This window comes from Trachemys scripta, chromosome 6 (assembly GCF_013100865.1).
Source record: "Trachemys scripta elegans isolate TJP31775 chromosome 6, CAS_Tse_1.0, whole genome shotgun sequence".
In the NCBI taxonomy this organism is placed as follows: Eukaryota; Metazoa; Chordata; order Testudines; family Emydidae; genus Trachemys; species Trachemys scripta.
In genome coordinates this window covers 116,031,084-116,054,465 of record NC_048303.1, presented here as the reverse complement: position 1 = coordinate 116,054,465, position 23,382 = coordinate 116,031,084, and the positions used below count along the sequence as shown (strand labels likewise).

The 23,382-nt window shown below is 43.5% G+C and overlaps 1 protein-coding gene across 1 annotated transcript in view; it reads right to left on the bottom strand.

The window, feature by feature from the left end:
- Window positions 1-23,382, bottom strand: part of SNX30 (sorting nexin family member 30) — a 56,434-nt gene that overhangs the window by 13,344 nt on the left and 19,708 nt on the right. Inside the window, exons 2-7 of the mRNA XM_034773564.1 lie at window positions 22,031-22,219; window positions 13,321-13,431; window positions 6,712-6,870; window positions 5,059-5,254; window positions 3,427-3,626; window positions 534-620 (exon numbers count right to left, since the gene is read on the bottom strand). Coding sequence (XP_034629455.1) covers window positions 534-620; window positions 3,427-3,626; window positions 5,059-5,254; window positions 6,712-6,870; window positions 13,321-13,431; window positions 22,031-22,219 — 942 coding nt within the window. The remainder of the gene's footprint in view (window positions 1-533; window positions 621-3,426; window positions 3,627-5,058; window positions 5,255-6,711; window positions 6,871-13,320; window positions 13,432-22,030; window positions 22,220-23,382) is intronic.

The following is a 23,382-nucleotide window of genomic DNA, read 5'->3' as shown; positions in this document are numbered from 1 at the left end:
TTTTACATCGAGACCAGGAAGCAACTTGTCCTGAAGGTGGCAAGGGATGCACCTCACTAACATAAGAAAGATCATTTGTTCTTAAAGGGCCTGATCTGAAGTCCACTGAAATCAATGGGAATCTTTCCACTGGCTTCGGATCAGGCCTACAGCAGGTAGGCCTTACAGTGGGACAAGGTGTCACCCATGTGGAACAGCCAAAGAATTCCATTTGCTGCAGTGGTATATCTGTAGTTAGAAATGCTTTATAACTCAACTCATCTTCCCCTGCAAGCTTACTCTTACTCCTTTCTACATTGAATTTGGCTGTTAATGCATCCTCCTTGGCTCGCCTCCTAAAGCCAGCTTGCACCTATATGACAAGATATTGCTCTGCCGTGCACTGTTTTTTTTTTTTTTTTTTTGGCAAAGGCACGAGATTGAACACCTATCTAGAAACAAAAATTATCTCCATTTCTCCACAGAGTTTTCACTTGAGAGGGACTGAATGACAAATATGCCACTCGTTTTGTGAAGTGGTTTCAAACGCTAACCTTGGGGCGGTCTTCTTTTTTCAAGGCTACAGCTTCCAATTTTGCTTCATACTCTGCTTGAACTTGGTCTCTTTTCTTTAGTACATTCTAGGAAAGAGAAAACAATCAAAAACATAAGACTGAAAATGTACAAAATTTTGACTCCCCCTTCCCCCTCACCCCACAATAGTTGCAGACTGGATTCAACAACTGAAGTGCCACTAAAGTCACAGGTGTGCCTTTCAGAGGCCATTCCTGTTTTACGGGAGTCTATGAAGAGGCTTTTGAATAAAAATAAAAAAGCACTCCACAGGCTGAATGCATCTGTGATCAGATATCAGATGTTCATAGCTGTTTGATTAGAGACAGTCAAAACTCCGAGCTTTGCGAATGACTTGCATTGTGACCTTTGGCAAGTCACTTATCTTCTCATGAAAATGAAAACGATGAAAAGGATAAACATTAACACTGAACGGGGTTGAGAGGGTTAGTTTGTAAAGCTTTCCAAGGTGCCCAAGCAACAAGTGAAGGAATGAGTTGGTAGGCAACATTGTTCCTAAAGCTATGAATTTCTACTACACCCGCCCACTCATAGCTTTCTACAAAATCCTTTTGAAATGAATTTCCATGCTGAGTCTCAGACCAAAAGGTCAATTCTGGACAAAATCCTGCACTCTCTTGTTTTTGCATTATGTGATGGTGAAAAAGGTTCCCACATGAAACATTCAATTTTTGAGTGACTAAAGTTCATGCTTTCTAGCTGACTAGCCCTCACTGAATAAGGATCTCCAGATGTATTAATAAAGTTAGAAAACCGCTAATTTTACTTTACAACCAGTACAAGATCTCCAGTAAGGATAGTTACAATATCAGGACTAGGGAGTAACCAATTACATAATAGAGGTTTGTCATAGAGAAGTAGTTTTGTCTTTGCCTAGGGTAGCTGTTGCTTTCCCACTTTGAGTTTACAGCATAACTAGTAATACTGTATTAAACGTGACAGCCATACTGGGCAATGACTTGTAAAAGTTTTTGCTTGGGAGGGGAGTAACTGATGCCCTGGGAGACTAAGAAACATGAAGAATCAACCAATATTACCAGAGTCTGGTTTTATCAGTTTGAAGTATAGCGGAGGAGGATTCGTGTTCCTAAAGACTAACATCTCAGTACTGTAACCTCCAGGACTATAATTTTTTTTTAAAATGCCAAGCATGTACTCAAAGTTGAGCATGACACAAAGGAGGACAATATCCCTATTTCAGAGAGGATACCACACAATTTCCCCCAGGACACAGGGGGCAATAAAGGAGAGAATGTTTGATAGATCAAAAACCCTTTAGTTCCAGTTTCTAAAGTTAAGCATGTTATTGGCTACATTTGCCTGCAGCAAAATGTGAGACATCAGTTCTCAATATGAGACTAGGTGGAATTTTCCCCTGCAGTTGTTTGAGATTTTTAGTGCCCCAAAAGCATGACTGGTATTTAACAGGTATTTCCGCTCACGTAAAAAAGGGATATTGGGAGAAAGCCAATCAAGTTAGTTGGAGCACATTTGCTTTCTAACTGGCAGACATATAGAGGTAATTCAACCTTTCATTAGATAACTTGCATACAGGTTTTTCTTTTAGTTTAAAGGTTATATGTACTTTTAAAAGAAAAAGTTGGAAAAGGACTAAAATTCAGTCTTTATGAGGACAAAGTAGAGACACTAAAGTCCTTGAACTTACAACATTTCAAAGGAGGATTGTAATTCCAAAACCAGCAATTGAAATACATAATGGATAAGCATATATCATTGCCTTGTTAAGGGCTCACCAGAGCTGCTCTCTCTAGACGAGAAGACTGTCGTCTTCTAGTTCCACCTCATGTTTTAAAAAGTCTCATGCTTTGCATCTATGTTGGCTTGTGTTCTGCAAAGCCTTGCCCCAGACTCAGGCAACAAGCCAAAACCAGAGTGGTTAATTTCAGCACTCAACATGATTAACCCAATTAATATTTTTTGCATGCTTCATTGAACAAAAAACCTAATACGTGCCTTAAATCTGAACAGAGAAAGAAATGTAGTTGTAATGCAGGAGGTTAACACTTATGCAAGCACATGACAGAGAAAGAGTTTTAGTGAAGGTATCAACTAACTCCTAATATCCCAAGTGAGACTTAAGAATAATTTAAAGCACAAAAAACAAACAATGCCTATTAACTGATCCTGCATATTGAACAGACTGCATCAATGCTCTTATTCACTAAAAAGGCACGTTCTGTACAGAACCTGCATGCAGATTTGTGACAGAGGAATTATTTGTACCGTGCCCAAGTAGTATGCTAGGATTTTATCCAACAAGTGACATACTACAAAACCAGGAACATCAGATGTTTTGCAAGGGGAAAAATAGCCACACCAAATCTAGGTCATTGAACACCATTACTTAAAAGTTAGGTCACTGTTTTGGTTCACAGAATTTAGATGGTAGACAACCAAGGGAGATAGATTTGTAAGAAGGTTCCATGCAGAGTCCAGCTTATCACAGTCACAGATTTTAGTAACATGTTTTGGTAGTATCTGTCTTTCATACAAACAGTTTTAGATAGGGCTCTCCAAGACTCAAGTTTGACTCCTAAAAAGCACAGCATGTTGAAAGACAAGAACACTGCCATTACCAATAGGAGAACAATTCTAAAATGTCGATCAAATTCACATGACCCCTGTTTAGGCAGAAAAAAATATTAAATTTGTGTTAGTCTATGTGCATAAGATTTGTCTGACCCTGGTCAGAAACACTAAGAATAAAAAGCTTATCTTTATTAGGAAAAACAATCCCTACAAGATGACATTTCACAGCTAGGTTTCTCTATGCTTATTCCACTCCAAGCCTCTAAACAAAAAAGTGTGGACTTCTGTCAAATGGTCTGTTACCTTCATGGACTCAGAGTACAAGATGTACTCTCTGAGTACAGGCAGGAAGTCCTCTGTCATGTCATCACTCAGTTCCTCGAGAGCGGTACAGCAGTTCCCGATACAGGCAGACACTCCTTCCAGAGGTTCTGCTAGCTCCACTTCTAACCCACCCCAGGTGGAGTAAACCGGTCCATACTCTCGCAGTTCCACCAGGTATTCTGGAAGAGACATTAAGAGAAAACAAATTTCAATTCTACAGTGACGTTTTAGGCAATTTGGTTTAAAAAAGCAGAGACGTTGATTTAATCATCATACTCCACTTGAGTGTTTGGAAGGGCTGATGGCATACTACCATCAATCGATGCATGTAACCAGATGCAGATGAGTGGTAAGTAAGGCAGATATTTACCAGAAAAACTCTAGACTTTACAAAGCACCCTTCTTTCCCAGTGAACATTAATATCCATTTTATCCCAGTTTCCCACCAAGCCTCTTCTGACAGAGGTCAGGTTTATCGGTGCTTGCATTAGATTAGCTGCTTTCCTCAAAGAAGCAATACAGAATCACACAAAGACCAAGAGTCTGATCTTAACTGGCAGTAAAGAACTCCAGTAATAAAGACGGTATAGTATTAGTGAGAGCAAGGTGTAAGGGGACCAAAGTATGTAGCATTCCTCCTGTTTTACTGCTTCTATAATATTAGGCCAGGCGACAGCTACTGCAGGAGCTTCTACATGTCGCCTATGCAGGAGCTAGGGCAGGGATCGGCTACCTTTACCCTGGCGGGCCGTGTGCTAAGTCCCCTGGCGGGCAGGGCTGGTTTGTTTACCTGCCGCATCCGCAGGTTAGGCCGATCACGGCTCCCACTGGCCGCAGTTTGCTGCTCCAGGCCAATGGGGGCTGCTGGAAGCTGTGCGGGCCGAGGGACATGCTGGCCGCAGCTTCCTCACAGCCCCCATTGGTCTGGAATAGCGAACTGCAACTACTGGAAGCCGCGATCGGCCGAACCTGCGGATGCGGCAGGTAAACAAACCGGCCCGGCCCACCAGGGTGCTTACTCTGGCAGGCCACGTGCCAAAGGTTGCCGATCCCTGAGCTCAGGTGACCTTTATTTCCCTTCACAGCCTAAAATCAGAATTTTAGCTGATTTGTAATAGGCTCTAGTTAGTCTGGTCCAAGAAGCTCAAGACAACCAAGTATGAGTACATCTGGGAGTATACTGGAGTAGGGATTTCTGGAAGTCTATAGATTCTAGCGGTCTAATCCTGGAATTAAACATTGGGGTCAGCGATTACATTTAATATGGTGGACTGCAAGAGAAGAATTCTCTTCATTATTTACCCTACTCTGTTTTGTTGTTTATTGCTGACAAAACAGAATAACTTGCTCTTCTAACGGTTAAAGGCAATCCAACAGAGTTAAAACACTGGGACTCTTTTGCTTGCACCTTAACAAGTACCCAACTCATACGTATTGTACAACTGTCATAAAATGACACGAGTCTTTACAGAATCCTCCTTTTGATGCACCCACTAAAATAGGCCAGAATCACTGAATGCAGGTAGTTTCAGCAGTACCACCAGTGTACTGCCTCTTACTAAGCTTGTGGTGTGCTAGAGATCTGCACAATGAAACATCCAGAGTTCTTACCCAGTTCCTCCTTGATAATCCTCTGTGCTATTCTGTCAATGGTTCCAAGCTTGAGAACAAATGTATCTAAGTAGTCTCCTATGGCTGCAAACTCCAGCGGTCGACTTCTGAGTTTATAACCGCCTGTGACATATTTTACGGACTCTCCCATCTTGGAGAGCAATGCCATTCCTTGTTTTTTATAGGCATTAAGATCCTGGCAATGACAAGAAATATATTGTTTGCATGTAGAAAAACCAAGTACCATCCCCCACCTAAAGAGTCATGCTTCAATTTCAGAGCACAGCAGAGAAAGTTTCTGAAAGTAGGCTGTTAAGTCTGGCATCTAAATCCTGATTCAAAAGCTCACCTCTGCCTCTCACATAAGCTAGGCCCACAGAGTGCATCAGACGCAGCTACAAACGATGGGATATTTTACAGCCTTGCCGCTCTCTTGTACATTAGGGTAGCAGGGGTTAGGAAGTTAACGAGCTACTCAGCCGATTAGCAGAAGGGAAGTTTAAAAAGAAAACAGGAAGGAAGCGTTCAAGAAGAAAGGGGGAAGAGAAAGAAGGCTAGGAGAGCCTGACAAGAGGAGCTCCTTGAGCAAAGACACCACAGCACCCACCACTCATGCATGCCCACCCCACTCCCAACCTTTAGAGAAGGGGCCAGAAAACCGGAAAACAATGTTAAGGTGGGGACACACGGATACGTATTGATGGAGGTATTGAGACACTAAGGCTAGGTCTACACTACCCGCCTGAATCGGCGGGTAGAAATCGATCTCTCGGGGATTGAATTATCGCGTCTCGTCGGGACACGACAATTGATCCCCGAATCGACGTGCTTACTCCACCGGCGGAGGTAGGAGTAAGCGTCGCCGATGGGGAGCCAGAGAGGTCGATTTTGCCGCCGTCCTCACAGCAGGGTAAGTTGGCTCTGATATGTCGAATTCAGCTACGCTAGTTGTGTAGCTGAATTTGCTTATCTTAAATCGACACCCCACCCCCATAGTGAAGACCTGCCCTAAATAAAGAACACTGTTTAAAAGCAAAAAGGTCTCAGAGAGGTCTGTGTTCATGGATGACTCAGGGGTACAGTAAGTGTGCCCCATTCCCAGGAGCCAAAGTGCCAACAGGCAGACTTCTATCACCCATACCTCTGTGGGTGAACCCCTTCCTTTTCACAACAGCTCCTGCAGAGTTGGCATATTTGCACACCACAGAGAACGCAAGTGCCACTTTTATATTGTATCTATAAAAACCACACACTTTTGTCACTGTTAATAGCCATTTGGCGTTAGGTGCTTTTGAAGAGAGTTAGCCAGATCCTCAGCCCCATACCCTTGCAGAAGAGGAATCCTTCCTACAAATATAGGGGTGTGAAATAAACAGGGCCAGAGCACACTGGTAGAGCCTTATTGATGTAATGGCCCACAAAGCTAAAGCAGCCCATAGGGTTGAACGTCCAACGTAGAGGGAAGGCAGAAAGGTTGTTTACATCTGCCCTTGCATCCGCAGCAGCTCTCTGCTATGCTGAGCATGGACTTGTCCTAGGCCTAGCATGGTTGGTTGTGTTTCTTCTCTTCAGTCGCATTTATCAAGTTCATTTTCAACAGCTCGTGTTTCTCAGATCTCTTTAGATTTTGTATGTTTAAATTCATATGCTTACCTTGGCTGTGAGAAACACATTGAAATGTTCATTGAAAGAAAGTACTGGATGATCTGCAATTCTTTTCAAGAATTTATCTAAAGCTTTCCTCCTCGTCTCCACAAATTCTTCAGAAAAGCGATCGACAACTCCCTTCATCACAAATTTCTCAGGAAGAGGCTGTGAAAAAAAGGCAGAGAGAGACTGTTTTCAGTAGAATAAAAGCCAATTGCTTTTGCTAATACTTCCTTGTTTCTATTAATTAGCTAGTTCAGTCTTGACACGAGTAAATAGAGACGCTGTTAATTGGAACTGCATTTTTTCCCAGTTATAAATCTGGACTAATTCAATTTAACTCAGTGGTGTCATTCCAAAGTCATACCAATGTAGCAGGAACAAAACTGGCCCATGGCCTTTGGAGACATTACAAATGTAGCTCATATTGGGGTGTGGAGTGGACCAGGGAAAAAAACTTCCCTCTACTGTACCCAGTTTACCTACATTTAGGCGCCAATTCAGATAAGCACTTAAGCACATGCTTAACTAAGTATGTACTTAAATCCCATTCACCTCAGTGGGACTTATGCCCACACTTAAGTGTTGCTCTGAATAGAGAGATGCCTTCCTGGACCAGCTCATTGCTAAGAAGTTTCAGGCAAACCCTAAAAAAGTTTGGAAAAGCATCTGAAAGCTCAAATGCTTTAGAATGGGTTGGAAGAAGTAGTAGACTTTTGCAAGTATTTTTTTTCCTTTAAAAGTTGTGACAAAGTAGTTTACCAGTTCAAAGATACTTACTTGAACTTCTTGGCTCAACCATCTCTGGAGAAACTGAAGGTAAAATCTCTAAGCTTCTCTTCTTCCTACTGTTAAAAGTGTGTGTGCAAATGAATGAAGGCCAGGTAGAGGCCCCATTGAAAGAATCAGGCCTATACCATGGTAAGGTGTGTGGTCATTGCCAACGAAAGTGAAAGTTAAGTATGGGGTAATGTTTTTCTTTAAAGTAGTGCCTGCCAATTGGACCTGTTCTTTTCCCCTCCTACACTTCTGCAATACCTTAGAGCTCAACTCCTCCCTCAACATGACAGATGACGAGCACTAACCCCTGCGGTAGATATCCATCACAAGCTCTGGAATCAATCTACTAATTCTGGAACATTAACTGGCCATCCATTTCCCATTAATTAGGGTTTCTATTTACGGAATATGAAGCAAAAAAACTTTACATTCGTGGGAAACTGTGGTCTGGTAGATGCAGCAGGACCGACACCTTGGTTCTATTCTCCGCTCTGCTATTATATTTGCTGTGTGACCTTGGGTAATTCACTTAGCCTTCTTCTGCATGGAGGGAGGGCAAACATCACAAGCTACAGTACAGCTGCATTAACATCTCTAATCACATTTTCACCCTCCCATTCAGATTAGCATGAATAGAGGCAGTGACCAAAGCCAAATACTAATCAAGGGTTTGGCACACCTCTAGTTACCATGTCTGCAATTGAAGCAGGCATTAATTTGATCATTTTGTACTTCTGAAACATTTGTAGCATCTCCGTACAGCAGCCTGGACACCAAATCTGTGATACTAGGTTGGGGGGGGGGGGGGGGTTGTCCTTAAAAGCCACACACCATGTTTTGTTCCAAGTTTGCTTTCCTATTCTGTCAGAGTGGAAAGAATGTCAGATTCTGTGCAGACTGCAATATATACCCATCATTAAATAAAGATCAACTCAGCAACTTATGAGAAGTCTTTCACTGAAGAGAATCTTTCTTGCCGTCTGAAGTTGGAAAGAGGAAACCTGTGGTAAAAATGAAGTGAAAGGACTTCCACACTGGAAACAGAGCCAGACCATTACTAGTTTTGAAACACTTTAGTTTCTCCAGCATTTTAATAGGTACCATATGGGACCACAAAGTAAGCATTACCATAAAAAAAAAAAAGTGGTTTGCCAAGGTTAGTTGATCCATCCCACAGATGGTTATGACAATCAAAGCTTAGGTGTTTCTGCTGGACAGGAATTCGGAAAGATTCTAATTTTGATGGTTTACTTCAAGTATCTCAACAAGAAATTCCATAAATTTACATTTTTATTAGATTTATGCAATGGCATGTTGGAGCAGTGGAATGTTTCTTGCAGGTCAGACTAGATAATCATAATAGTCTCTTCTTTAAGATCCATGAGTTACTTGAAGAGGGGGGGAAAAAGGGAGTTTCCTGATACTTCATAACTGCAGTGAGACGATGCCAGCTATGCAATAAGTTTGTACAACTTCACCAACAGCACAATAGGGGAGGGAGAGGGACACTGAACCAGTCTTTGATTCTTTTGATAGATGAGATTCCCATTCATTTAATCAACACAAGAAGCCATAGACGAATCATTACAAACCCCTTACTTTTTAAACGAAGATAGATTTTAAAAATGCACTCCGAGGTCAGTTATGTTTCCCCACAAATGTTATTTATTGTTACCTGACCACTCCCAATAAGTTCATTTACATACATTTCCAAGCAGCAAATGAATTGGCCATTTATAAACACAAATGGTTGGGATCCATGCGACTAGGTAGCCAATAGTGCCTGTGACAAAAATCAAGCCAAGTACTCAGAGCAAATCAGCAGCACTTTCAAAACAGTCCTGCAAATATTACAATGAGTCTTTGGCAATACCCAGTATACCATAAAGTGGAAAAACAATGCCTTTTATGGAAAAGATAGATATATAGATATAAAAAAAGCTAAGGCGATTTATATAATAAAGTCTAAAGATCCTGGGAATCGTATTACAAGCAAAAATAAGCAAATCGTGGTGGTTTCATTTAATCACTTGATTGCAGTACTTCATATTTAGATCTATAAAGAGATATTGGAAATCAATCGCTCTTTAGTGGATTCAGCTATTCTCAGATACCTGTAAACTGACTCCATGTTCTTTAATTAAGTAGTCATAATTCTGAAACCTTTTACATAAAGGGCTTAAAGAGACAGGTCTGTAAATAAGAGATGAGAGTGATTTCCCAACTATTAAAATGGACCAGTTCAATACTGAACTGCAGCGGTATTGCACAATGAGCGAAACTTTGCTTTCAGTTATATCTATGCAAACAATTACTTCAATGGACTTGCACAGGTCTAAGCAGAATTTGGCCTAGTAGGATTTCAGAGGATTGGGGAGGAGGAACTCAATTATTCATTGAGTTAATGTTTATTTTGTACCTTCCCTAAGGAAAAAAGGTGCACAAGACCAGGAGAAAGCCCTTTCCAACTGCTACCAAATAGCCTTATACAAGACGCGTGTGCAAGTACATCAAATGTATTTCCTTACACCGCAAACTGATGATTAAAATAATTTCTGCTTCCATGGCAAATATGCAATAGTATTTGGCATAGAAGACATCTAAGCAAACATGACAGCAGGTGCGGACAGAGAAGCCATTTATCTGTAACCTGTAAGTGCATTGCTCCATACTCTCCAGTGTCAAACTGGAGAGCTTCAGGAATTACTCTATTTTCCCCACTCAGAATTTTTAGGAAGGGCAGGTGCAGTAGCTTAACACAGCTCCACCAGGAGGGGATACAGGAAGCTGCAATACATTTTCCTCAATTCTAACCTAGATTGAAAAATCGCCTCGAAAAAGGATGAAAGTTAAAGCAAAGGCTGTGTGCGCTTTATAGCTAGGGTGACTAGATGTTCATTTACAAGGATTACCCCAGTTTGCTGCCAGAGATTGTATTGAAACTTGGTTTGCTCATGCTTCAATGGAACAAGGTACTCATATGTCCCCCTAGCCCTTCTAGTTTCTTGTCCTCCCTGCCACTCCACCTAACCACAACCCTTATATCCAGCCACCTACACTGTACCACACGGCCTTGTTTGCTTTCAGAGGTCTTCTCTTGACATATGCTGGAATACTCTGAGAATCTGCCACCTGAGCTGTGAAGCCCTAGATTCCATCACAGGCAGCTGCACAAAGAAGGAACCCAGCACATCACCCAGCCACGAGGTAAGCCCTAAGGCAGAGGAGAGAAAGTGCAGCAATTGTGGGATAAACACAAACCCATCCAAGGGTTTCCTCCCACTCCAATTTCATGTGGTCCCTCTGCTGTTGTGCCACTTAACACATGCCTACAATAAATCAGAGGGCTAGTGGCAACACACTACATTTGGGCTCAAAAGCCCTGGAAGGCCAAGGGTGAGATACTACAGGATTTAGAGTGCCCCATAATATGGTATGTCTGTGCAGGTCTAGTTAGAATCATGAGACTGGCAGCCGAGGGGGACAGTTGGGCTTTGGGCATTACATACAGGCAGAGAGGGAGGAAAGAATGCATGAGACTAAGGGCAGAACACAGAACTCAAGACAGTAGGTGGCTGGTTGCCTTGTAGAAGGGAAAACCTGGCTAAGAAGCCTTTGGCAGAGAGGAGCGACCCTTCTACCCTGATGAGCCCCCTTACACCCCCAGCTGTCAGCACACCCAGCCAGCATCCCAAGTTTGACCCCAGCGTGGTCACCCTAATTAATGTTTGTTGTTTTATCCTTTGTCACTCCTTTCTGAAGGCCTACGATAATCACCCACACTTAGAATTCCATCAAGAGGGCAATGACACATGAAGGATAGACGCCTTTGTATCCTGAGCAAAAAACCACCACACTAAAATCATTCTGTGCACACACTAAAATCACTGAGTGCTGTTGCCTCCTGCCCCCCCCGAAGCTACGTTCCGACACTGAACTCACCTCGAGGGAATGGCTGAAAGATTTTTTGCTACTATATTGCGGCTAAGGAATCCAGTGTAGGAGCAGCTGAGTGACCATCACCATATACAGTCGTTCTCTGTATCCAATTTGGAAAAATTTTATCCCTCTTCGTAGCTGACTTAGTCCCAACTGCACTCTTACTATCCGGGAAAGTTTATCTGGCTTCATATTCCCAGACAAGCACTTGGGGAAGTGAAATCAAGTCGACTTCGAATACGATTGAGTGCTTTTTCAGGCAAGCCTCATGCTTCTTGATGGTTCAAGCATGAGTCCTTTTCCCTTTTTTTTTCCTGCCCTGAACTCTGAAGCCAAGGATGTTCAGTACCAAGGGGATGCAGATTGTGCGTCCAGAAATAGTGACCGTTCGTCAAGGGGGTTAGGGGAACAGCAAATTGAGATTTACTGCTAAAAACAAGAGCCGCAGAATGACCTGCAACGTGCCCAGTACTTGAACATGAGTTTCACACCACAGTAGCATTGGGGGAGTCGCAGATGGCCCCAGGAAGAGTAGGCGGAGCAGTGATGCAGGTTTGCCAGCACTGGTCCCAAATGCAATACAATATAGCTAGATTTTCTTTGAATTATTCTAGTGCTTTGAATTAAAAACAAAAAGGTGCAAAAGAGATGGATGGATTTTTTTAATCTAGTTAAACAGTTGGTATTTTAGTTCATTGTCCAGATAGAGGTATCACATAATGGATGTAAGGAGTGGTTCTAGTGGCCCTTTAGATATCAGCTCCCCTCTAGTTTACTACTATTTAAAAGACAGGAAATAATCAGAAGGAAAGCCTCTTCACAAGCAAGCTTTCCTAGGTACACAAAGGACCACTCAGCATCTTACACAGGAGGATTTCCCTTTAAAGTCTACGAGTAACAAAGCACATGGGAACACACATTGCTAACTGTGCCTTATATGCACCAAGAGTAATGTTTTACATCAGTCTGCCCTATGGCCAGTCAGGAGTTCATGCAACCTTACTTATAATCCTCAAAGGCCCAGAGTGAAAACCAGCTACTATGTTAAGAGGAAGAAAGGAGACACCAATCCTTTCAGACCCCCCCGCCCACACACACACACACACACAGCAACAAGGCTGTCAGTTGCAGAGAGAGGGATAATTATTTAGGGCCTTATTTAGCCAAGTTTTCAGTGGACAGAGGCCCAGCTGTCTGCTCAAGCAGTGAATGCACACAACTGATCAAGCCACAGGCCTCCTCTAAAAATTTGGAACGGTCAGTTCCTTTCCCTGTAAGAGAGTCCTCCAAATAGCATGAATAGCCCGAACACAGTGAGTAGGGAGTTTTCTTTATAACCCCTTACACACGCAAATCAGAGAGCATGTAGTTTAAATACTAGATATTAGAACTAAGTACGTCATAGGGAAGGGTGTTCCCACTCAAAGGAAACCTGGAGGAGTGATGCCAGAGAGAGAATGCATTGGCAATGGACAGTGCTGTTGGAAGCCAACAGTTGGGCAAACAGAATAGGGTGGGTAACCAACAAAATGGCTAAACATGTGTCATGTTATAAGGGAAACTAGGAAGATGCCCCCTCCACTGGTGTCCTTTCAACCGGAGTTAAACCTGAGTGACCTTTAGTGATTTAGGCTGCATCATATGGGCAAGCACTTGGCATTTAAGATCCATAAAATTTCAAAGCTGGCTGGGACAGATCAGGGTAAGCCCTTTCTGTGCTGCTTTGCTTTCTAAAGTTAGAACATTCCACTTTAGAAGACAAGAATAGAATGAAGCTTTGCATTTTTACACACCTTGAATCCATAACTGCCGAACAACCAGAAGATTCACTTTTTTTAAGCAGACATTCTGAGTATACAAGTGTTCAGCAACAGCTGACCCTGGCTTACTACATACGGGAATGAGATGTGTTGGCTGAGATTCCTCCAGCTTATTCCTCAACCAGTCAAAGTCCTGGTACCGTCGGCGTACGGAGTATTCTGGCAAGTCAAACTCCGCCCGTGTGGTCTGGAAATAGTAACAAAAGAGATTAGACAGTATCCCCTAGAAAATGAATGAAAATGTTAAGAGATATACATTAAACAAAGCTTTCCTTTTCATTTTAGAGCATATAGCAAGAGTGGCCTAGTTACCTTAAACAAGGAAGAAAAACAAGGCTGGCAATCAGAATTCATGCCTCAAATTGAGTCCTTGGAATGGGAGTATGGGAGCAAAAAATATTTTTCAGCTTCAGGCCAATGAAGTAAGTATCACGGATAAAAATATTTGGAAACCCACTCAGTTTAGTTATTCAGATAAGTGTTCTATTGAAGATCTACTTCGAGTTAGCAGAGCAGAACATTTCCTCAAGGGGAAATGTGTGGGGCGGAGAAGTTAGTATTAAAAAAACCCACTGATAATGTACACATTTGAGGGGAAATTGCATGAAATCTTCTCTCATGCCAAGAGAGAGCGAAATACTTTTAGCAACAGAAGATTAAAAAAACCCACCAAGATTACTCATGACTTGTTTACTCAAGAGACAGATTAATCGTGGGCGAGAACATGCGTGTGTCATTGCTGGGCTCTGCCAAAGCCCCAGGTTTAGTACAGTCTCATTTCTAGGCAAGGCTGAGAAATTAGCTAACTTAAAACCATCGCTCAATTTAACAGTCCTTGGGCAGACATTTCTCCAAAATGAAGTGAGCACCAAAACCAATTCTGACTCAAGCCATAATTTTGTAGTATTTTGGAGCTAGAATCAATTTCCAGATAACCACTAATGAAGAAGGCATTGACAGTAAGGGCAAGGAATATCCTGAACCACAAACTCCTCGCTGCAAAACCTCCAAGTTTAATTTCATTGGAGGAAAACTACAAATAGCTAATGCAGAGAGTATGTTCCTTAGATAGGCTGCAGCCAAGTAAGCAAGCCAGGAGTTGCTTGTACAGCATCTACCAGACTATTCACAAGTCCCAGCTCCCAGGCACTGATCAGTGCATGGCTTTGGTATGCGTGCGCTAAGAGCTCAACTATCTCGTGAGTCCCTTGGGTCGTAAGGCAGAGAGCCCTCGTAACTTCCCTAATCTTCCAACAGAAACTCAATGTCCTGATGAGACAAGAATGGCTACCAAAGGAGAAACTAGAAGCCATAGCCTATTTGGCTACCACATGTGGCAGAGTACAGAAACGCCCACTGAAGAGCCTGCAGACTGAATCATTTCAAAGAGAAGAGTGTTGGACGTGCCATTGGGATACACATTTACATGGTGTCAGTAAATTCCATTTGACAAAAGTCAGATGGAAAAAGTCCCAGACTACGTCTGAGAGCACCTAATCTAATCTAATGCATAGATTTTAAGGCCAGACAAGAGCGTTCGATCACCTTGTCTGACTTCCTGTATCACACAGGCCACAGAATTTCATCCAGTTAACTTTTTATTTTGTCCAGTAACTAGTGTCCAACCATCTGCTCTTGATTTGAGGACAGCATGAGACTGAGAATCCACCAGTGTGTGCCCTGTGTCTGGTTTTAGCTTCTGTTTTTGTTATACCTTTCTCTATGTTAGAGAGCCCTTTAAGGCCTCATGTTTTCTCCCTATGAATGTACTTTCTACACTGTAAACAAGTCATCTCTCAATCTTTGAGAAAGCAAACAGATTGAGCTCTAAGCCTTACTGTAAGACACACAAGCACTTGAAACAATTGAAGAGGGGGAAACGAAGAGCCACAAGTGTATACCAGAACTGGATGCTGTATTCCAGCATCAGTCTCACCAACTCCATATGCAGAGATTTAAAAGAAAAACCAAAAACAAAAGCAAAAAACACACACCTGTTCTTATCCCCCCTCCTTCTCCATTTATATATCCATTGGCTCTCTCTGCCACAGCACTACACTGGGAGCTCATCTTAAATTGTTTAGGATTTGCAAGTTATACTTGGAGACTTTGCAACAGTTCTGCAGCTGCTACATTAATTGTTCCACAGGTAGAGAGTCTGAATGGGTGAAAGCCTTTAATAAAATAAAAAAAACCCTCACAGAAGCCAAGATGCTTAAAATTTCAGATGAAGTCCTGCATTCTGACTGTGTCCATCTCCCCCCCCCCCCCCCCCCCCCTTTCCCCCCCCTCCCCCCCCCCCCCCCCCCCCCCCATTGGTTGGCATCTGATGCCTCACTCAGTGGCATCAGAGATCATTTGTTCTGTTCCATGGCTTTGGAAAACCAGATGTATTTGCAGCTCACTGATTAAACACCAGTTGGAGAATTACACAGGAGAGGGTCCCTTGTTTATGTGCGGAGGAAAGCGGGGAGGAAGAACAGTAAAGAAGCTAGGGCATGGCTACACTTGCAGATGTAGAGCGCCGGGAGTTAAACCAGCCCTCGGAGACCGCAGCAGGGAAAACGCTGCCGTGTGTTCACGCTGTCAGCTGCAAGCGCAGTGGTGTGGCCGCATTAGCAGCTCTTGCAACGCCACAGAGAGCAGTGCATTGTGGTAGCCATCCCAGTGTGCAAGTGGCTGCAGCGTGCTTTTCAAATGGGGGGGTGGAGAGTGACAGGGAGTGTGTTGTGTGTATGGGGGAGAGACTGATTTGGGGGGCAGAGAGTTTGTCAGCATGCTCTCTTGTAAGTTCAGACAGCAGCAGGGGGAAAACCCCAACAGCAGGGCCCCCCACACACACACCTCTACAGCAGGAGCATTCCACAGTAATGGTTGTCCCATTAGTTTGTCCCAGAGCAGATAAGCATGCCAGCTGTCAGAAACAGAGCTTTCAAAGGGGATAGCCGCACGTCTGCTCTGTGATTGGCCTCCGGAAACATCCCATAATCCCTTGAAGTCAAGTGGCAGTAATGCAACACCTCATCCACACTGATGCCTGGGCGTTTCAGTCAGGGCGCAGAAAGCTTTATGCTTCTCCTGGAGGTGGATTACCAGGAGCTCTCCAGCTGCAGAGTCCAGGTGCTCTACGTGCCTTGCCAGTACGGACCCCTCAGGAGTTAGGGCGCCGGGGGCTGTTTTAATGTGCTCTAACTTGCAAGTGTAGCCAAGGCCCCAGAAAGATATTCCTGCAGCTTCTATTGTGTGTTTGGGATGGCAGGCTTTGTCCTTTGATGAATACTAACAAAATCCAGCATATTAACACAGCAAGACAAGATAGTAGTAGAATGTCCTGACCATCACTGGGTAGTGAAGAATAAGCTTTCAGAACAAATTAAGTGTTTAAGCTTGACCAGCCACCTGGTTTTATATTTGAGAAACTAGAAATGCTCCTCTTACTACAGGGATACAAGGGATACTTTGAAGAGGATTCAAAGGCTCAACCCAACCTTACAGAAGTGGGAGAAAATAGGGTTGCCTGCGATAGGAGGGGACCGGACTCGAAGACCCAGGCAGTCCCTTCCAGTCCCACGTTCCTAGGAGCTTGCCATTCCCGAGTGGTGTCTACAGTGGGACATTCCAGGAGATTGAATGTCTTTTAAAACTAACAGGTGTGTGGACTTCTCTCCCAATACTGGTGTGGATGGGGAGGGGGGGGCACGGAGAGAGAGGATATGCCCTGTAGCACATTCATCATGGCATTCTGACACTAGGTAACAGGGACACATCTCAGGGGGCCAGGAATCTATACATATCAGGACAACATCTAAGCTCTATAAGAGCACTGGGATAAGCCGATGGTTGCACTTTTAGTGGACACAAGAACCCATTCAGGACAGGCTAACTTTCGTTTTCCACTTTTAAGGACTATTCTTTCTGTTCATACCCTATTCCCATTCATGTCTGTGGCAAATTTTAAGTGCCTCTCCTAACATACTTTTTAAAAACATTCTAATGAATATATGGTTTTAACTAGACAAACTTTCCCAGACTGGAAGAGATCAGATCAATGTGCCATCTTGACAACAGCATTAGCTGGAATAGTTTTAGTTCAGTCAGTTTTCATTGTCAGGAAGTGGACAGACCTAGAGATGCAGTCTCCAACTATCCCCTATGGTCAATTATGCTTAAGTCATTGTCTTTAGGATTATAGTTCTGCCAAGGTCAAGGCTACTTTATGACAGTAATTAGCTGTACATGTCCTGTACACAAAACAGAGGCTTTCCAGCCACATTCCATTTACCCCAAGAGGATATTTAATATAATCACTCACACCAGCTCAGTTTTAAAGTGCTATTTTTTTTTTCTTCCAGCTCTGGCCTGTTGGGCAGCAGAGTATGGGGAGGAGGTGAGCAGCCCTCAGTGATGGAAACAGGTTAAGCCTATTCAGAAAAGCTGGACATGCACAAGTCCATGGGGCTGGATCCAATGCATCTGAGGGTGCTGAGGGAATTGGCTGATGTGATTGCAGAGCCATTGGCCATTATCTTTGAAAACTCGTGGCGATCGGGGGAGGTCCCAGACAATTAGAAAAAGGCAAATTAGTACCCATCTTTAGAAAAAGGGAAGAAGGAAAACCTGAGGAACTACAGACCGGTCAGCCTCACCTCAGTCCCTGGAAAAATCATGGAGCAGGTCCACAAGGAAACCATTTTGAAGCACTTGTATGAGAGGAAGGTGATCAGGAACAATCAACATGGATTCATCAAGGGCAAGTCACGCCTGATCAACCCGACATGGACAGCGATCAACGGCTCGACGTCTAGTTGGCAGCTGGTATCAAGTGGAGGGCCCCAGGGGTCAGTCCTGGGGCCAGTTTTGTTCAACATCTTCATTAATGATCTGGATGATGGGATGGATTACACCCTCAGCAAGTTTGCAGAGGATAGGAAGCTGGGGGGGGGGGGTAGATACGTTGGAGGGTAGGGATAGGGTCCAGAGTGACGGAGACAAATTGGAGGATTGGGCCAAAAGAAATCTGATGAGGTTCAACAAGGACAAGCACAGAGTCTTGCCTTTAGGATTGAAGAATCTCATGCCCTGCTACAGGCTGGGCACCGACTGGCTAAGCAGTAGTTCTGCAGAAAAGGACCTGGGGATTACAGTGGACAAGAAGCTGGATATGAGTCGACAGTGTGCCCTTGTTGCCAAGGCGGCAAACAGCATATCGGGCTGCATTAGTAGGAACACTGCCAGCAGATCAAGGGAAGTGATTATTCCCCTCTATTTGGCACTGGTGAGGCCACATCTGGAGTATTGCGTTCAGTTTTGCCCCCCACCCCCACTACTACAGAAAGTATGTGGACAAATTGGAGAGTCCAGTGGAGGGCAACGAAAATGATCAGGGGGCTGGGGCACATGACTTATGAGGAGAGGCTGAGGGAACCGGGTTTATTTAGGCTGCAGAAGAGAAGAATGGGGGGTGGGATTTGATAGCAGCCTTCAACTACCTGAAGGGGGTTCCAAAGAGGATGGAGCTCAGCTGTTCTCGGTGGTGGCAGATGACAGAACAAGGAGCAATGGTCTCAAGTTGCAGTGCGGGAGGTCTAGGTTGCATATTAGGAAAAAACTATTTCCCTAGGAGGGTGGTGAAACACTGAAATGGATTACATAGGGAGGTGGTGGAACCTCCATCCTTAGAGGTTTTTAAGGCCTAGATTGACAAAGCCCTGGCTGGGATGATTTAGTTTGGGTTGGTTCTGCTTTGAGCAGGGTGCTGGACTAGATGACCTCCCGAAGTCTCTTCCAACCCTAATCTTCTATGATTCTATCAATATGCTGATTTTATTACCCAGGACACAGTAAGATGCAGCTTACTTTCCAGTTCACACATGCTATCTAGTAGACCACTGGGAACATTTTAACCCTTGGCAGATAGTTTTAAGCAACCTCAATAAGTTGGTCAGGCTAGAGGAGAGAAACATACTGGAGATTCTAGAACTAAGCAGTAAAACATGTTTGTTCATCTATCTATCTATGCCACCTTGGCATCTTCTAACAAGCAAGTTATTAAAAAGAAATCAGTAAGGTAAACACTCCTCTCCAGCACATTCTAAATTAGTAACAGTCACAGCTTGATTTGTTTAGAACAATTCTATTTGCCAAACTCTCTAGCCTCCAATGTATCAGCTTCACCACTAAAGTGAAATTCCTATAATAAGAACTAGCTGTCTGGTTTAGTTTTTCAAACCACTGGACTGTGAGCATTTTTAGTATCCCAAATACTTTTTGCAGTATGAGCAGCACTGGTTGTTCTTGGACACATGTATCAGAAAGGTGGTCTACAGAGGGTCTATAAATCTGGTGTCATGGTCATTATTTCTCTATAGTGCATAAAGGCCTGGAAGGTTGCCCCATGACCTAGAGAGAAGGGATAGGCTTGCTGTTTTTTGTTTTCTAAAGCCTCAGAAAGGTGGTCAAGCCTGGCTTTACTAGAGGTCAGAATCATTTTCTTCCATCCCCAAAAATGTGCATTATAAACCTTTCACCCTAACTGAAGACATGAGGATTTTGACTCTTAAGAGGCATTTTGTCTCCACAATCCATTAGGCACTGGAATTTTAAAAAAGGAGTTTTAGCAGAAATAATTATTATTGTTTGACCAATCTAAGATATCCATTTCGCTTTGTTTAGCTTTCAGTTTCCATCTCCTCAGGTTTCAGAGGTTCTCCAGTTAGTCTTTCCAGTAGACAAGGCCTTAAATTTTTCAAAATAAATGCCAGGCAGAAAGATCAATCTGGTGCTGCAAGAATGGCTTTTACAAGTCCTTTGTGATTCGTATACTACCTAAGGGAAGTATGTACTTACTAGATGGAGAGCAGAAGGTGGCGATTGCAGACACGGTCACGTGGAATAAAGCACATGACTGAATCAAATCTGGGTTCTGTTCCCACAAGCTTCCTATGTGACTTTGGAGCTCTCACACGCTCTGTGCTTCATTTCTCTCCATGATCAGTAAAGTGAAGGTAAATACCCTTCTACTTGCAATTAAAACTTAAAGCTTTGAGTGCTGCTGAAGTACAGAAACTATATGGGTTTGATGTTTTTGTAGCATTTCCATTAGCTAGCCTTTCAGCCAGGTAAACCAAGTTTCTCATCCATATTAGAAATACCTCTGATGGTAGTTCTGTTGCTCGGAGTTTTATTCTGCTGCCCATCATGGCAGTATCAGAGAGCCTTCAAAGTAAGATCAACAGCAACAAGCCTAGTGGCTGTTTTATGTTTTGGAAACAATTCTCAAGGGATTGGTTTATTCCGTTCAAATCTTGCTGTGCCCATACATGTATACAGGGAATAATCATGAGACTCCTCAGCTGGAAATATTAAGACTAATTCCAAAAACTTATCCTCTAACAGAAGGAGTAGATAACATAAATCAGACTGATTGATTAGTCCTCAGGGTAGTCTTTGGTCACTGGCAGACAGATCAAGGGCACAGGGTACCCTGTGCTGTCATCTGCCAATACTTTTGATTGGTAAGTGAAGGAACCTCTTTCTATACCCTTTAAAGTTGGCAAAAGCTTTTTGGCTCTGAGGTGGTCTATGTGGTCAATGCAAGGCCACGCTTTTCCCCTCTACACATACAACCCAGTGACTTCCAGTAGCATATGCCTTCCTCTTAGTGCCACCACTGAAGTACCAAAGGCAGTGCCAAAGATTTTCCCCAAAAGAGAGAAAAGAGAAAAAAAATACAAAAACTCCTCTTCAGATCACCTAGCCATCTCCTTCTCATGAAGGCATGGCTCCCTTCATTTCTCTAGCCATAGTTCTGTATTGGTTTAGGTATCTTCATGCCACACAAAGGACACATCCTACCCATAATATGGGAGATAGAGTGGCTGACTCTTGGGAGTTACACAACTGCAAAGATTCCAGTTGTTGTCTCACCCGTAGCAGTCTGCCTCTCAATCCTATGGAAGGTTCTATTCCCATTATCTTTTAGTCCAACTGTGTATTTTTCTTCTCACTAGCGTATAGACATCTGACTAATGAATGTGCTATACCTATAGAGAGAACTCCGTAGTATATACTTCTTTCCTTGCAGTCAGGAGCATTCCTGGACCACACTTGTTATGACTAGTTCATGTAATACTGTCCATTACCTCTCTAACACATCACAAAGACCCTATGTGGAAAAGCAAAGGCAAGGCTAATACTTAGGACAGCAGAGGAGACTACAGAAAGGAAGAGTGAATTTCAAGCAGCACTCAGAGGAGAGTGCACATGGAGACATTTAGTTGTCACCCAAGTGCAGAAGCAATATAATAGGAGGCACAGGGCTAAAAAAGTGAGAGATTATGAAGACAGCAGTGAGGGAATATTTCTCTGCTACAGAGAGGAAAATTGAGTTATATCTGAAACAGGATTCTATACACCTCAATCAGGTTATACAAGAGGTTATCTGATACTCTTAAACTAATGAAGTCAGTCTAGCAGAGTTAATCAATGGTTTCTTGAAAAAACTGTTAGCCAATTTTTAAAAAAGCCACTAAAGATAAAATCTAGGATGATGTTAACAGTTTTGCATAGTTTCAACCACCACCACCACCACCACACTTCAATGAGTCTATTGAAAGCAATCACATCCTTGGCACATTAACTGACAAAAAGGGACAAATTAAGTTGCTATTTCTGTGCTGGAGTTTAAGAGACCTTTCCCTCTCCCCCCCACCAAAAAGGAACCACCACCCAAAAGATACCAAGAGCTTTCCTTTCTCAGGGTAACACGTTCAAAAGTTGCCTGGTACCTTTGTTGTAACCCTGTAGGTGATGTACGTCTCCATTGTACAGATGTGTTTTTTGGGATCATCGACAGTGACAAAGAGGTCTCTAGTTTCCCCATCCAAGTCGTCATCCAGCTGCAGTCTGTTGAGCAGTGAGGAGGAGGAGGCTGGGCTGGAAGTATCTACAGGAGTGCCATTGGGCAGACTGAGATCCTGGAGGAAGACAAAACAAAAACAAAAACACAGACTTAAACAATCTCTGTCTAGTACAGTTCAAAGTTTTAACTGTGAAATAGCCAAGTTTCTTTTATGCCCTTCTCCCAAGTGGCCCCATCTATCTAGAACCCCCTTCCTAGTCTACTATGCCCACTCCCTTTTCTTTCTTGAAGCCCCTTCTTAAAACACACCTTTGCCAGAAGACCCAACACACCCTAAATCCATGTTTTGGCCAAGTAGTGTTCACGGAGAGTTTGTTTGCGCCTTATTCCTACTCGGTGAGCACCCTCTTGACTAGAGATACCTGCCCCCCAACCGCCATGTCCCCTCATCCCAGTTGTTGGGGCCAGGATGCAGGAGGCTACACCCTAGGGTCACAACAGCGTGTTCATTTCTTGCACTTGACCTTCGGTCTCAGGAGGAGTTGATGACTAGACCATGAATGCACACCTTGCTGTAGCGTATTGGGTCACTGCAAAACATCAAATCAAACTCAAAGGGGGCTTATGCACTAGTCACCTTTTAACTTCGAAGACGTGCATTTAAATCCTGAGTCAGCTCATGGGACAGTTCAGTAGCTTCCAACAAAAAGCCACTCACTAGCATCTGACAGTTCAGCATCCCCATGTTGCCTCCAGCTGGGGAGCGGCCATCAACCAGGACAGCAGCTACGTCACTGGTAGAGGTTAACAGGTAACTGAGCCACTGGGGTCTCTTTTCCTACAAAATAAGGGTCAGGATGCAAGAGTGTCCAGCCTTTAAAATTAAGCTTTGGAGCCCAAGTATCCTGCCATCTTTTTGCCCCAGAGGATCTGCCCTTTCCCAGAAGTTCCCGCAGGGCCAGCGGAAGTTGACAGCTGCTGCAGAGAGGCAGGCCCACCTCACCTGGAGTGGGCTAAATGATTTAGAAAAATTCCAAGGGATAACAAATAGCTACTCCACTTCACACAGCAGTCCCAGAGTGAAAATCCCAGAGATCAACACTCTGGATCAGGGGTCTCAAAGTCCCAGCCCGAGGGCCATCTGCAGCCAGAGAACCTCCCCACTGTGGCCCGCGGAGGAAAGACGCATGCAACCATGTTGCCGGCTCTGTCTGCTGCAGGCGCCGCCCCCCGCAGCTGCGATTGGCTGGGGGAGAAGGACAGAGATATCATCACTAG